The sequence below is a fragment of the Mustela lutreola genome, chromosome 12, assembly GCF_030435805.1.
Source record: "Mustela lutreola isolate mMusLut2 chromosome 12, mMusLut2.pri, whole genome shotgun sequence".
Taxonomy (NCBI): domain Eukaryota; kingdom Metazoa; phylum Chordata; class Mammalia; order Carnivora; family Mustelidae; genus Mustela; species Mustela lutreola.
Genome location: NC_081301.1, coordinates 48,248,443 through 48,262,978, shown reverse-complemented (window position 1 = coordinate 48,262,978; position 14,536 = coordinate 48,248,443). Strand labels below are relative to the sequence as shown.

The 14,536-nt window shown below is 40.0% G+C and overlaps 1 protein-coding gene and 2 non-coding genes across 4 annotated transcripts in view; all 3 read left to right on the top strand.

The window, feature by feature from the left end:
• FOCAD (focadhesin) overlaps positions 1-14,536 on the top strand; it is a 314,072-nt gene that overhangs the window by 88,155 nt on the left and 211,381 nt on the right. For both annotated transcript variants that reach the window (XM_059143295.1, XM_059143296.1), the window contains 2 exons: positions 5,177-5,264; positions 8,118-8,320. In XM_059143295.1, coding sequence (XP_058999278.1) covers positions 5,177-5,264; positions 8,118-8,320 — 291 coding nt within the window. The remainder of the gene's footprint in view (positions 1-5,176; positions 5,265-8,117; positions 8,321-14,536) is intronic.
• On the top strand, positions 6,880-6,981 carry LOC131813375 (U6 spliceosomal RNA). Its single transcript, XR_009346781.1, has one exon. It is a non-coding gene; the product is annotated as a U6 spliceosomal RNA (small nuclear RNA).
• Positions 13,798-13,925, top strand: LOC131813399 (small nucleolar RNA SNORA30/SNORA37 family). Its single transcript, XR_009346799.1, has one exon. It is a non-coding gene; the product is annotated as a small nucleolar RNA SNORA30/SNORA37 family (small nucleolar RNA).

Genomic DNA, 14,536 nt, shown 5'->3' with positions numbered 1-14,536 from the left:
CGCTGAGCAGGGAGCCTGGTGCGGGGCTTGATCCCAGGACTCTGGGCTCATGACCTGAGCTGAAGGCAGACCCTTAATCGACTGAGCCACCCAGGTGCCCCAGCATCATACTGTTTTGATCACTGTAGCTTTGAGTATAATTTGGAATCTGGAAGTGTGCTACTTCCTCCAGCTTTGTTCTACTTTCTCACGATTACCTTGGCTATTTGAGGTCTTTTGTGGTTCTGTAGGATTATTCTAGTTCTGTGAAAAATTCAGTTGGTATTTTGATAGGGATTGCACTGAATCTTTAGGTTGTTCTGGGTGTTAGGGACATTTTAACAGTGATTCTTATAGCCCATGAGCATGGAATATGTTCCCATTTATTTGTATCTTCTTTAGTTTCTTTCATCAGTGTCTTATTGTTTTCACAGTATAGTTCTTCCCCCTCTTTGGTTAAATTTATTCCTATGCTTGTTTTTCCTTTCTCCTTTTTTTTGGGATACAATTGTAAATGGGATTTTCTTTTTAATTTTCTCTTTCTGATAGCTTATTAGTGTATAGAAACAACAGATTTCTGTATGTTGATTTTTATATCCTGAAACTTTACTGAATTCATTTATTCTAATAGTGATCCTAATAGTAACCCTAAAGTTTTAGGGTTTTCCATATAATATATGTTATCAGCAAATAGTGACAGTTTTCTCCCTTTCTTTCTAATTTGGATGTGTTTTATCTTTTTTTCTTGCCTAATTGCTGTGACTAGGATATCCTCTATCAAGTTGAATAAAAGTAGTGAGAGTGGACATACTTATCTTATTACTGATTTTAGAGGAAAAGCTTTCAGCTTTCACCAATGAATATGATTTTAGGTGTGGGTTTCTCCTATATGTTCTTTAGAATGTTGAAGTATGTTCACTTCCTACCCACTTGGTTGACAATTCTTAACATAAATGATTGTTGAGTTTTATCAAATGCTTTTCTGCGTCTATTGAGGGGATCATATGATTTTTCTTCATTCTGTGAAGGTGTTGTATCATGTTAATTTGCAGTTGTTGAACCATCCTTGCATTCCTAGAGGAAATCTCACTTGATTATGATACGTGATCCTTTCAATGTGTGATTGAACTTGGTTTGCTAATACTTTGTTGATTTTTGCGTATGTGTCATTAGGAATATTGGCCTGTGGAATTACACTGTATTTTAATTTAAAACAGTAGTGATGCCTGTGAAAATCATTTTTATAGTGTCCTCCTTTTGCTCAATATTTAACAATTTTAGAAGGAAGTAAATATGAATAGAACTGTTAAAATACTTGTGTTTTGTAATTTTCTACCCGCAACTCTGGCCCAGTGTTTCTGAGGTTTAACCAAAAAAAAAAAAAAAGAAAGAAAGAAAAAGCCTAGGAAAACTAATTTGTACACCTATATCCTTTAGGGCTATGTACACTGTAATCTGAAACAAAATAAAGTAGAATAAGACATTCTTATTACTAGGGCACCTAGGTGGCTTAGTTGGTTAAGCATCTGCCTTTGGCTCAGATCATCATGATCCCAGAGTCCCAGATCAAGCCCCAAGTGGGGTTCCCTGCTCAGCAGGGAGTCTTCCCCTCCCCCTGCTCCATTTCTTACCCTCAAATTAAAAAAAAAAAGAGACATTCATATTACCTAGGCTAAGGCTGTATCGTTCCTATATCACTGAGTTTATTAGCTGGATATGCAGTTCAAGTGTTACATTAACTTTTCTTTTCCCCTTTGTTATTTTTATGTTCTTCTATCAGAGATGTTTCATTGCGTTCTGAAAATGGATGCATTCCTTATGCTATATTAGTTGCCGTGGATTTAGTCTTGGTTATTTGTAGCACTGTTTGAATGATCATAACCTAAGGTCCTTTCCATTACACTCAAGAGCAAAATTAGGCAAAAATGATATTGATGGTGAGGAGACTGGGTAGCTGTCAGAGTGAAGCAAGAGCTAAACAGCCCAATTTTGAGAAGGCCAGGAACCTGAATTCTGGAACACTTTGCCATCAGCTGACTCAGTTCCACTCACCTTTCTTCACTGTGTGTGTGTGTGTGTGTGTGTGTGTGTGTTTGTGTGTGTGTGTGTGTATGTGTGTGTACTTAGTGTTGCTTCATTGGTGATGCCCAGTGATAGGATTTCATTTGAATTGAGGACAAAAAGTGTGGACTCTAAGGTCCACTGCTATTAAAAGTCCTGTGACTTCTGTGGCCCAGTGTAAAAGCATTTCCTCCTCTTTTGTGTTTTCCTTCTTTGCTTCAGATAGGCTCTGAATTAGCCTGGGTTCCTCCAAAAGTCGTTCCTCAGTTTCCTTAATGTCAGGAGCACAATCCATATTTCCATAAAAGCCAAGGTGTATGCAGCAGGAGTTTATTTGCAAGGGTGATGCCAGGAAGAAAGTGGGAAAGGGCCAAGACCCTGAAATACTGGAAATGGGAGAGAGAGAATACAAGTATCTCCATGTTGCCCAGTGCTAGGAACAACCAATTGCTTGATCGCACAGAATATTCTGAGAAGTGTTATGAAATATGTCCCAGAAGGATCCAGATAAAGGAGGGAAGCATTTATCCATGGGCTTCCCTTGTCAGTTTGTCAAGCATCAGCCTGTGAGGCTTTAACTGTCCTGTCCTCTGGACCTTTCACTAGCCTGGGTCAGAAAGCATGAGTTGTAGTAGCAGTACATATAGGATCTCAAGTGGCATATGAGATGTTTAATACAGTCTTCTGTTAAGAGACCTCATGAAGTTATTTGGTCTCCATTAAAGATCAATCAAACAATAAATTTCTTAGAACTGTAAGCAATTTAAGCTTACCTGGTCGTGGTGCCTTGCTCTCCAGCTCATTTCCTTTCACCTTCTACTCTGAAGTCTCCCTCTTCTTGGAGAATGCCATTTTTACTTGGACCTTCCCACCTTTAAGTTATCCACCTAGGGGCTCAGTCAGTTAAGCATCCGACTCTTAATTTTGGCTCAGTCATTATATCAAGGTCCTGAGATTGAGCCTTGTGTCAGGCTTTGTGTTGAACATGGAGCCTGCTGTCTCCCTCTGTCCTGCACACCCCCCCACCCCGGCAACTCTCTCTTTTAAAAAAGTTCCATCCACTTAGCATGTTTCTAGTCCATGTCAGAGCCCCAAAATGCTACTTTGTGGCCTTTGCGGTGATAGCTTTTGTGAAGAAAGCTTTCCAGTGTAGCCTTAGTATAAAGGCATACTTTAATTTGTCTCTCATCTTCTTGGTAGCCAGGAAATTTGAAATTTAAATGACTTTGCTGGTTTTTCTTCTCTTTTTTAAAATGGATATGCAGAATATGAAAAGAAATTGAGGAAAAGATCATGACAAAGAATGGTGTGATGGTATATACAATAAGTGTCTTATTTTTTTATTTTTAAAGATTTTATTTATTTATTTGACAGAGAGAAATCACAAGTAGATGGAGAGGCAGGCAGAGAGAGAGAGAGAGAGGGAAGCAGGCTCCCTGCCGAGCAGAGAGCCCGATGCGGGACTCGATCCCAGGACCTGAGATCATGACCCGAGCCGAAGGCAGCGGCTTTAACCCATTGAGCCACCCAGGTGCCCTTATTTTCAGTTTTTAAATGGTGAAACTGAGATGAAGATATATATATATATATATATATATATATATATATATATATATATTTATTTATTATATATCTATTTGTGCCAGAGTTAATAGCCCTCCAAGATTATAACTTCTGAGTTTGTCAGATTAGTTAGTTTTCTCCAAGTGTTTTCTTAACCTGTGTTTCTACCACACATTTTTGGTTTTTTTTTTTCTCCTTGCCTGTCCTCTGATTCATATTATTTCTGCTCTGCAATAGCATCTGCAAAATTTCAGAATGAAGTAATTTTAGTGAAGTGTGCTGGACCTTTCTTCTTTAGTTACAGAATGTGTTAATATTTTCTTTATTTAGAAGGCTCAAATAACATCTAGTAAGTAAATTGCAAGAGATACAAGAACTTAATGTTCACATCCAGTTTGCTCTTTCTTTAAAAGATTTTACTAGGGAGTGAGGAGGGGAGCACAAGTAGGGCAGTGGGAGAGGAAAAAGCAAGCTTTCCACTGAGCAGGGAGCCTGATGTGGGACTCCATCCCAGTGGGCTGAAGGCAGATGCTTAACGACTGAGCCACCCCGGCGCCCTCCATTTTGCTTTCTATGTGATTGATATACTTGGTGAAAAATAATGATTTTCAGTTTCTGTGATTATTGATTTACTACATTCATATATGCTTAATAGATTACTGTGATTTAAGAATAATCTCTGCCTCCCTCGGTATTACTGTTTCCTTTATTAAAATAACAGAATTTATTTTTTAAAGATTTATTTATTTCAGAGAGAGAGAGAAGGCACACTTGAGCAGGTTGGGGAGGTGGAGAGTGGCAGAGAGAGAGGGAAAGAAGACTCCCCACTGAGGTGGAGCCCAACATGGGGCTCGATCTCCCTGCCTGGAGATCATAATCTGAGTCTAAACCAAGAGTGGGGATGTGTAATTGAGCCACCAAGGCACCCCAAAATAGCATCATTTATTAAGATCGTTATGTGTAGTTCTTTATGTAAGTTATATAGATGAATCATGCCTGGATTAGGTAATTAAACAGTTGACCTACTTTTTAAAAATGAAGTATTCTTTTAGTATTTCAGGTAGTTTTTCAGTGATTTGAAAGACTGTTTTTGAAGATGTATAGGTCTGTTTGTTGTGTTAAGGCATTGTCTCTTTTTAATTCGTTTTTCAAGATTTTATTTATTTGAGAGAGAGAAGGAAAGAGAGAACGAGTGAGGGGAGGGGTAGAGGGAGAAGCAGACTCCCCGCAGAGCAGGGAGCCCGATGCGGGGCTCAATCCCAGGACCCTGGGATCATGACCTGAGTCAAAGACAGATGCTTAACCAATTGAGCCACCCAGGTTCCCAGGCATTTTCTCTTCAAGTTAATTTGGTGGATAGCCTCTGCTCTTCAACCAGATATGATAACGTTTTGAATTTATGTGTGATTGCTGTGGAGTCCCCATCCTTCCCGTAGTAGAGCTGGCTTACTGTAAATAGCTTTGTACAATAGGTTGATGATCTTTCATGTTAAATATACTCTTCCTGGATACATGCTATTAAAAAGCCATGGCTCTGGGAACTTCTTCGACTCCTTTTTTGTTTTTCTTTTAGGATTTTCCTGTTGAACCGGTCACAGTTGGAATAGCTTTCTTACTGCTGCAGACTCCAGCAAGTCAGCAGAAGCCAATCCTAAGTTTAGGTAAATAAAAATATCCTCACAAGAGTAAAATGTATGCATAACATAAGTGTTGGGGGGAGTCCCTTGAGCTATGTGTTATGCTATGCTAGAAAGTCCTGTATACTTTGAGTTTTCATTCTAGAAATTTTCCTGGTTAATCATTCTGAAATAGAACTTTGTTTTTCATATCCCACAAGGTGTTTTATGCAACGGCTCCACACATACACATAATTTACCAAGTATCTCAGCTCTCCTACCAGTGAGGAATGGGACTAAAGCGGGGGGGTAAAAATACTCTATTTAAGAATATGGTAAAAAACCAGGTTGATATGTCTGGCCGATTGGCAACCAAGTCACACCTTTAAAATGCAGCTTTTATGCTAGTGTTGTGTCTCTTTACTTGGGGTAACATTTATGTAGTAATGGAGAACCTGTCCAAATTATGTTGCATGGTGCCATGATCTGTTGATCATCCCCACTCTCATTTTAAAGTGTGTAAAGAGGTAGATACTGATTGTGTAGGTCATTGTGGGCATTTTAATTCATCGTGATTTTGAGGTGAATTCCTTTTCCACTTCCAATCTATCTTGAGAAAAGCTGTAGCACATGGAGGGGGCCCTTGGCATCCTGCGCTCTTTTTTGTCTGTTGGCCTTGTCTCATTTGTGCCCTCCTCCTGAGGCTCTTTCTGAAGTGCTTTTACCTTTTTTGTTGATGGTGGTGTTCTGAGAGCAGAGTGCATGGCATCTTCCCAGAGGTATAATTTGCCAGGGCTGGTACTTCGGATAGCCATAGTTGTTATTGTTGTTTTTTTCCTCTTCCATTTTAAAATTTAAATTAAATTTATTAACCTATAATGTATGATTAGTTTCAGAGGGAGAAGTCAGTAGATTCATTAGTCTTGTATAATACCCAGTGCTCATTGCATCACATGCCCTCCCCAGTGTCCATCCCCCAGCCACACCATCCACCATCCATCCCACCTCCTCCCCTCGAGTAACCCTCAGTTTGTTTCCTGAGATTAAGAGTCAGTTACGGTTTTCTCTCCCTCTCTAGTTTCATCTTGTTTTATTTTTTCCTCCCTTCCTTATGATCCTGTGTTTTGTTTTTTAAATTCCACACAATGGGTGAGATCACATGATACTTGTCTTTCTCTGATTGACTTATTTCGCTCAGCATAATATCCTCCAGTTCCATCCACTGACAGCTGTAGTTTTGTTTTCTTTTTTAACAGCTTTATTAAGGTATAGTTTATTTACCACAAAGTATACCATTTTTAAGTGTACAATAAAGTGGCTTTTTAAAAAAATGAATTTACAGAGTTGTGCAAGCAGCACTATAATCTAGTGACCGAGCATTTCCATTATCCAGTATGTTACGTTGAAGAGTAGGGAAGATGGGCTGTTCAGTATATTGGAGAAGAGTGTTCAAATAGAATAACCAAGAAGATATTGATGATTTCAAACTTGACAAATCCACAGCATTAATACAGTGTTATGCTTCTTAATTATTAACACTAGCCTTGATTGTAAATAGCAATTTATAAAAATGCCTGGAAGATTTATAATATAGAAGATAGAAATGTATACATGTCCTGTTTTATTAGAGATAATGGATTTTCATAATCTCTCAGGGACAATTATGGATTAAAATTAATATTTTAATTGGAATGGTACAGAAAAGATTTGCATACCCCCTGTGCAAAGATACTTGCACATTCGTGAAGCATTCCATATTTTTAAAACTTAATTAAAAAAGACTAATATTTAGGCAGGGAAGGTCAATTAGCAGTGTTAGAATAACAGGTATTTGTTACCATGTTCAGGTTTGACTGCCAAGTGATGAGAAGAAAATATTGGCAACTTACTGACATGACTTAAGGCTTGTAGACTAGACTTTTTTTTGTTTTTGTGGGGAGATTGATTGATCGATAATCTAGCTCGGAAGCCTATGAATGACATCTTTTGGTAAATTAGGGCTCATCTAATAATTGTGAAAATTATATTTCTGCTTTATCTCATTTTGTTAATGGTCTAGGGTAGATTATATATGTGAGTAAGTCATCACACATTTCTGTGTGTATTTTTTTTTCTGTGTGTATTTCTGATGTATAAGTTGAGTGTCCATGTTAAAAAAAGATCATTTATGAAAATGGGTTTGTTTGTTACCAGTTATGGACTCTGAGACTATTCCTGATTTACTTTTTAGCAATTACAGTGAAGGACTTCCCTTTTTTGCCTCCCTTTACCAATGCATCTCAATATAATTCTCACATGGGTTTGTAAAAGAAGCATGCACATTGGTCTTAAAATCCACGGATCAGGAACTCCGGTCTCTTGGCTCCTTGAGGGCAGTGGAAGGACCTGGCAATAAAAGGACAAAAGTTGAATTATATTTTATTTATCTTCAAAGATGAGGGGAAGGGAGAGAACATCCAAGTGTGTGTGGGGGAGAGGAAGAAGGGGGAGAACTGAGGGAGAGGGAGAGACTCTTAAGTGGACTCTGCACTGAGCATGGAGCCTCATGTGGGGCCTGGTCTTGGGACCTTGAAATTATGACCTGGGCCGAAACTGAGAGTCAGATGCTACTCAGGTGCCCCAGCTGAGCTGTATTTTAAAGAAAGTCACATTTACTTAAAGAGTTGGTTTATACTCTTTGGTATGTATTTTCTCTATGAACAGGAACATACATTAACAGCTTGTTTTAGACAATAATTTTTATGTTCCTTTCTAAAAGGGTAAGATCCATTGTCTTAGTTGTGTGTCTGACCCAGTTGTAAAGGGGTGAGAAAACTTTTTACATATCTCTCTTGAACAAAATAGCATTTTGTTTGGGGTCGTAATTTTTTAAATGCAAATTGTTGTTTTGGTGAATAGCTTTGAAGCTCCTCTCTGTTGCCGAGGGTCAGAAAATCCCAAGGTCATCCTTGGTGCTAGTGATGCCGCTTCTGCAGATACTGTCTTCTACTGCCTTGGAAGACTGTATGTCCATGGATGAAGAAGGTCCCTCGAGGCAGCAGTTGGCTCTGAACCTTTTGGAAATGGTACAGCAGGAGTCCTATAGAGATGACCACCAAAAGGTAATGAGTTCAGCCTTGATTCTCATGTTTATTTTTTTAAAAAATGTTATTTATTTATTTATTTGAGAGTGAGAGAATGTGTGGGAGGAGGGGCCGTGGGAGAAGCAGACTCCCTGTGGGGAGCCTGATGTGGTACTCCATCCCAGGACCCTGGGATCATGCCCAGAGCTGAAGGCAGATGCTTAACCAACTAAGCCACCGAGGTGCCTTGTTTCTCTTAAATAAAGGTGAAGTGGTAATGTGGGACTTCTGTTTGTGCAGATAATCTCACCTCCTGGTGAATATCTGTTTGGATTTATTTTTTTTTTTTTTTTAAAGATTTATTTATTTATTTATTTGACAGAGAGAGATCGCAAGTAGGCAGAGAGGCAGGCAGAGAGAGAGGAGGAAGCAGGCTCCCCACTGAGCAGAGAGCCCGATGTGGGACTCGATCCCAGGACTCCGAGACCATGACCTGAGCCGAAGGCAGCGGCTTAACCACTGAGCCACCCAGGCGCCCTCTGTTTGGATTTAAACTCCTCTCCTTGAACTTTACCATTCTGTCACACAGTGGTATAGCTCTTAGTCTATTCTTCTAGACTGTGAGAGGGGAGTGCAAAATAAGTTTTGGAGATGCTGTATAATTTTTACCTCTTTGAGTTTTCTTTAAAAAATTTTTTCTTTTTAAAAGATTTTATTGATTTGTCAGAGAGTGCGAGCACAAGCGGGGATGGGGATGGCTAGGCAGAGGGAGAGGGAGAGAAGCAGGCCTGCTGAGCAAGGAGCCTGATGTGTCACTCAATCCCAGGGCCCTGAGATTATGACCCGAGTTGACAGCAGAAGCTCAACCGACTGAGCCACCCAGGTGCCCCCCTCTTTGAGTTTTCTGACTATATTAGTAGTTCAAGGTCCTGAGAAATCCTGCAGAAAAGGAACTAATTCCTTGTGCTTCTCCAACATTATTTGAGCAAGGAATCCTTTTTTCTTACCATACTATTTAATTTACATGTTTATGCAGCATGTTACATCTGGGACAATCCAAGGGGGGAAATCTCCTCAAGTGCCTGGAAATTCTGGGATCTGTAAGACCTGAGGCTTCTAGACTTCTTTTCCAATATGTGGCACCTTAGGCCATTTTCCTTGACAAAATGGCTCTTGTTGTCTCCTGTGTCCTGCCCTCCACTGCTGCCTTCAGTTGGAAGACTGCAGGTCTCCCACACGCATCCCCGCTCCCCGCTGCTGACCAACCTTGGTCCGCTTCTTCTGTCTGTTTTTGTCAAGAGACTATAAAAGTATTTTCAACGTCTGGTTAGTGGCTGGGTTCTGGGCCCACGTTGGTTGGATGTTTTCTCTTTTGGTATTTGAGTGTTGCCTTCAGTAAAATGTAGTATTACTTTCCCAGCTATGAATTTGATGGGGATTGAATGAGGATTAAAGAAGTGAAACTGGTGAAACATGTCGCCCTGGAGAGAGAGATAGTATATAAATGCAGGCCAGTCGCTCCATCTGCACAAGCAGGGTTGTGTCTCATTGCGTGTTGTTAAATGTCCTCGCAGCCTACATACAGGCACTGTAATTCCTGGTTTGAGGGTGTGGGCAGAAACCAGCGTATAGGCAAACTGACCTTATTCTACACCTTCGGAATTCCTGATTGCTCATCTAGAACTTTCCAAACTTGAAGTAGGTAGTTGACTTGCCTGAGAGAAGGAACTTCTTGCCTCCACCCTGATAAGACAGAATGTGGCCCAAATTTTCTAATATCGTTCTACTTCCTGTTGTGGTTTGGTCCTGGAGAACAATGGTTGGGTTCTGGATGGACCTGGGGGCAGGGCAAGATGTCCCCGTGTCTGAGACTTCTATTCTTTCAGCTCACAAAAAGTTTTCTCACCCCTTTATGACAGGGTCAGACACATAACTAAGACGATGGATACTTCCTGAGAATCGTCCTGACTCCAGTACGCTTTACTGTTCACTCACATGTGTGTGAATCTTACTAACTCTGATAGTTAGACTCACTCTTCAGCAGCTGGTGAAGAAGGGCGAGGAAGGGATACTATTAGGGCCATATACATTCTCCTGTGATAGCGTGCTGCAAAATGGAAGCTGGGAGTGGATATATGATCCCTATTTTTAAAATTGTAATCCACAGTTTGCTTTGGCTTTCCTTCCGCGCCCGTCCAGGCCTCTCTCTCAGATATACCTGTAAATTTTAACAGGATGCAAACTCTCCAGTTCTCTCCCTGAATCTTTGCTTTTGCTCGTAAAGCTCTTTTGTTTCCTTGGCCTGACCTACTCATTCTTCAAAACCCAGCCAGGTGTTCTCAGCCTCCTGGAGTCCGAATTCATGACCCTTTTCTTGGCATCCTCAGCTCTTTTAGTATCACTCAGTCGTGTTGTGTCTTAAGTTAGAGGGCTACGTGTATGTTCTTGCAGCTATGCTGCGAGCTCATTGAGGGAAAGGATCTTGGTCTTTCTCACACTTTGCCTGTATTCTCTTAAGCATGTTGAAATTGAAATTGCAACAGTTGTTGAACTTTTTGTATTTTTTTTTTCCACTGAAGTGTTTTTGCTTTATCTTTGTGACCTGATCGTAGATGAGAGCTTTTCAAAGTCTTTTAGCCAGTTGTTAATTGAATACTCTACATACTGAAATAAGATAGGATGTTATCTATTTAACTTCACATTCTCAACACCTGACACATTGTTTACCACATGATAATCATTCAGTAAGTTTCTATTCACTGAGAGATGTGTGCTTCTCCTAAAGATATGGAAGATCATTTTCCCATCTCCGTATATTACAGAAAGACCTTTGTATAAATCCACAGGTCTTGGGGCGCCTGGGTGGCTCAGTGGGTTAAAGCCTCTGCCTTCAGCTAAGGTCATGATCCCAGGGTCCTGGAATCGAGCCCCGCAAAGGGCTCTTTGCTCAGCAGAGAGCCTGCTTCCTCCCCTCTCTCTCTGCCTGCCTCTCTGCCTACTTGTAATCTCTGTCTGTCAAATAAAATAAATAAAATCTTTAAACAAAACAAAACAAAAAAAACGCAGGTCTTGTTTTTTATTATTTCTTTTTAGATGGGTGACTCTGACTTAGTGTGTTTGATTTAGAACTAGAGCAGTTTTTAAGAAGCACAGTTCTACCGGTGAACGGAAACAAGGGTAAATGTTCTGTACCACACACTTCTGTATTCCCTACCCATTTCTGATGTGTTGATAACCATGAAATGAAACACACATTTTAATTTCCAGTTTTTAAGAATTAAAAAAAGTAAGTTATTAAAGCAACCATTCACCTTCTTTTAAGGATTAACATAATCCCAGAAGCTCTTAATATTTTTTAGTGGTCTGTGAAAAACAAGATTTCTTCTATTAAGCTATTAAATGGGATATTTAAAACCACCTATTTGTGTCTTCCTAGGCCAAAAAAAAAAAAAAAAAATCAGACAATAGTTGTAAATTCTAATGTGCTTAAAATCTTTGCGCCCCAGCCCCTAGAGAATGTGGTGGGGAGAAAGAAAGCACCAGGGTATGAGTCTGGGTCTAGGCAGGAGAGAGAGATCTGCTGGTAATTTGAACAAAGAAAAACTTAATACAGAGAATTATTAACTAGTAAATGCTCTCCCATGACTTAAAGTTATAAAAGAGGCTCTAAAGAATATTCATTGATAAATGTAAGGAGAAGCTCCTACTTCTAGGACTGGAGAGATTACCCAAAGGAAGGAATGGAGAGGGTCTCCCTACTCAAGATCAAGATGAGACCTTATAGGGAGGATGTGGCTCTGGCCTGCTAGATGGTGACATTCTCTCGGGTGCCTCAGGCCAGAGCTGGTCTGTAGGAAACCACCTCTTGGGGTGTGAATGGGGTGGCCTGGGTCTTCCACAGGAAGACATTTCCTGGGTTCTCCTATATGCCCCTGGCAGACACGGTAGGAGAAATCCCCGGACAATATTCCACTGCATAGATACACACCACATTTTACTTTTCCATTCATCTGCTGATGAACTTTTGGGTTGTTTTCACTTTTTGGCTATTATTAGTAGTGCTGTTATGAACCTTCCTATATAAGTTTTTATGTGGACATGTTTTCATTTCTCTTGGGTAGATAGCTAGGAGTGGAATTGCTAGATCATATGCTAATTCTGTTGGAGGAACTACCAGACTATTTCCCACAGGAACTATGCCATTTTACATGCCCACCAGCCCACCAGCTAAGCCTGAAGCTTCCAACTTGTCCATATCCTCACCAGCACTTGTCATTGCCTATGTTTTTTGCCTCTAGCAGGTGTGAAGTGCCTTTTCCTTAGAGTTTTGATTTGCATTTTCCTGATGGTTTCTTAGAATACTCCTTTGACAACTAAAGAACCTGAGGCTAGAGAAGTTGAGTTGCCCAGATTACACAGCTATTGAAGAATAGAATTGAGATTCAGATTTTGACTGTTTAACTCTAGAGCCTACATCCTACTGTCTCCAGTTTGATTTTTTTTTTTTTTTTTTTTTTTGCCCTTTTGGTAATTTGTCAACTTTGTGCTTGAACTTGCAAGTAAATAGAACAGTTGCAGATTTATAGGTTAACATTAAGTCATGGTACATTAAAATAAATTGACTTCTTAGAAACTTTTTGTTGGAAGTTAAGAGGAATTAGTAAGTCTTAGACCTTGCATATCTTCCATCCTCTTCTGAATCACATGGATACTGAGGATGGTATGGGTTTCCTTGGATGATAAGCAGCCCTCCCAAACCTCTTCACTCTTGACTAGATTCTTCATGGAGGTATAGGGCAAAAAGAGCCTCTTGAGGCTTTGTCTAGTTCAGTCTTCTGCCTCTGCTCTGGTGTGTGCTAGAAGTATCTGGCAAAAATTTGTCCTCCTTTCAAGGGGCTCCAGGTTTGAGTTTCCATACCCCTTCTCCTGATCAAATCGTGGCTCTAGTTTAGTTAAGCCTATTTTGGTCACCATTACATTGGAGTGTTAATCTTAAAGATTTATTTGAGTGAGAGAGCAGTCATGAGAGGAGAGTGAAACCTCAGAGGGAGTGGCAGAGGGAGACAGAGACGGAGAGAATCCCAAGCAGGCTCCATGCTCAGCAGTGCTTGATCCCAGGACCCTGAGACCATGACCTGGGCTGAAATCAAGAGTCGGGCACTTAACCAATGGAGCCACCCATGGTGTCATAGACGAGTGTTACTCTTTAAAGTTAATGAAAATCTGTATTCACTGAACTCACAGTTTCTTTTTCAGACCCCTTTAGGCAAAGAAGTGCTATCAGATATCTGTCTTATTTTAATACTTAACAGATTCGAACATTTTTATTACAAGCTTTTTCAAATAAAGATCCTCAACTAGTATGTGTAGATGTTTTACAACCATTTAATATTCCTTTAAATGTTACTTTTTTACGGTTCCTTTTTTCTTGTATTTTCTTACTGAGATGTAATTCACCTAACATAAACGTCCTTTATTTTTGAACACCTGCTTTCTCCTCTAAAACAGAGAGCCTGCCAGCACTTTCACAGGCCCTCCTCGGGCTGTGGGGCCAGGATTTGGTAGCTGGTGCTTAGAGCAAGCCCTGGGTTGCATCCTTGCCCTGGGACTGTGCCAAGGGCAGCCATCACTCACTGGGACAGCAAGACTGTGCTGGGATGTCTCATTCAACACTGTGCTTTTCTGCCGCTGTTCTAACCCTAGGCAAACAGACAAAAACCAGATCCTAACCATCAACATAATACTTCAAGTAAAACAGGATTTTCTTTCTGTTTCAGTATGTTTACTCTTACCCGTCTGGGTAATGTTGCTGCTTTTGACTCAATTTATGGTGGATGGTGATTTCCAATTACTTTCTTTTATACTCCTATCCACCAGTTTTATTTTCTCTCCTAAAGATGACAGAGATCATATTTCTCTGTATTTTGCAACTTTAAAGACTGTGCAGGATTCTTTATTGTGTCATTATGTACCTCAGTAATCTTGGCAGGAAGGTAGTCATTACTTCCATTTTACAAATGAGCAAAGTGAGGCTCAGAGATTTATGTAATAATCTTTAGCTGGCATGGCTGTGCCAGCGTCCTGGTGTTTTAAAGCACAAGTCCAATGCTGTTTGTCCTTTGTCTAAAGAACGTCAGTGAATTTCATCTTTGGGTCTTCAGTGAATTTTATCTTTGGGTGAGGGAAGTATTTTTAGAGTGAAAGGGCTGTGATAAATGTGAGTATTTAACTTTTAAAATTTATTATTTAAAAAAT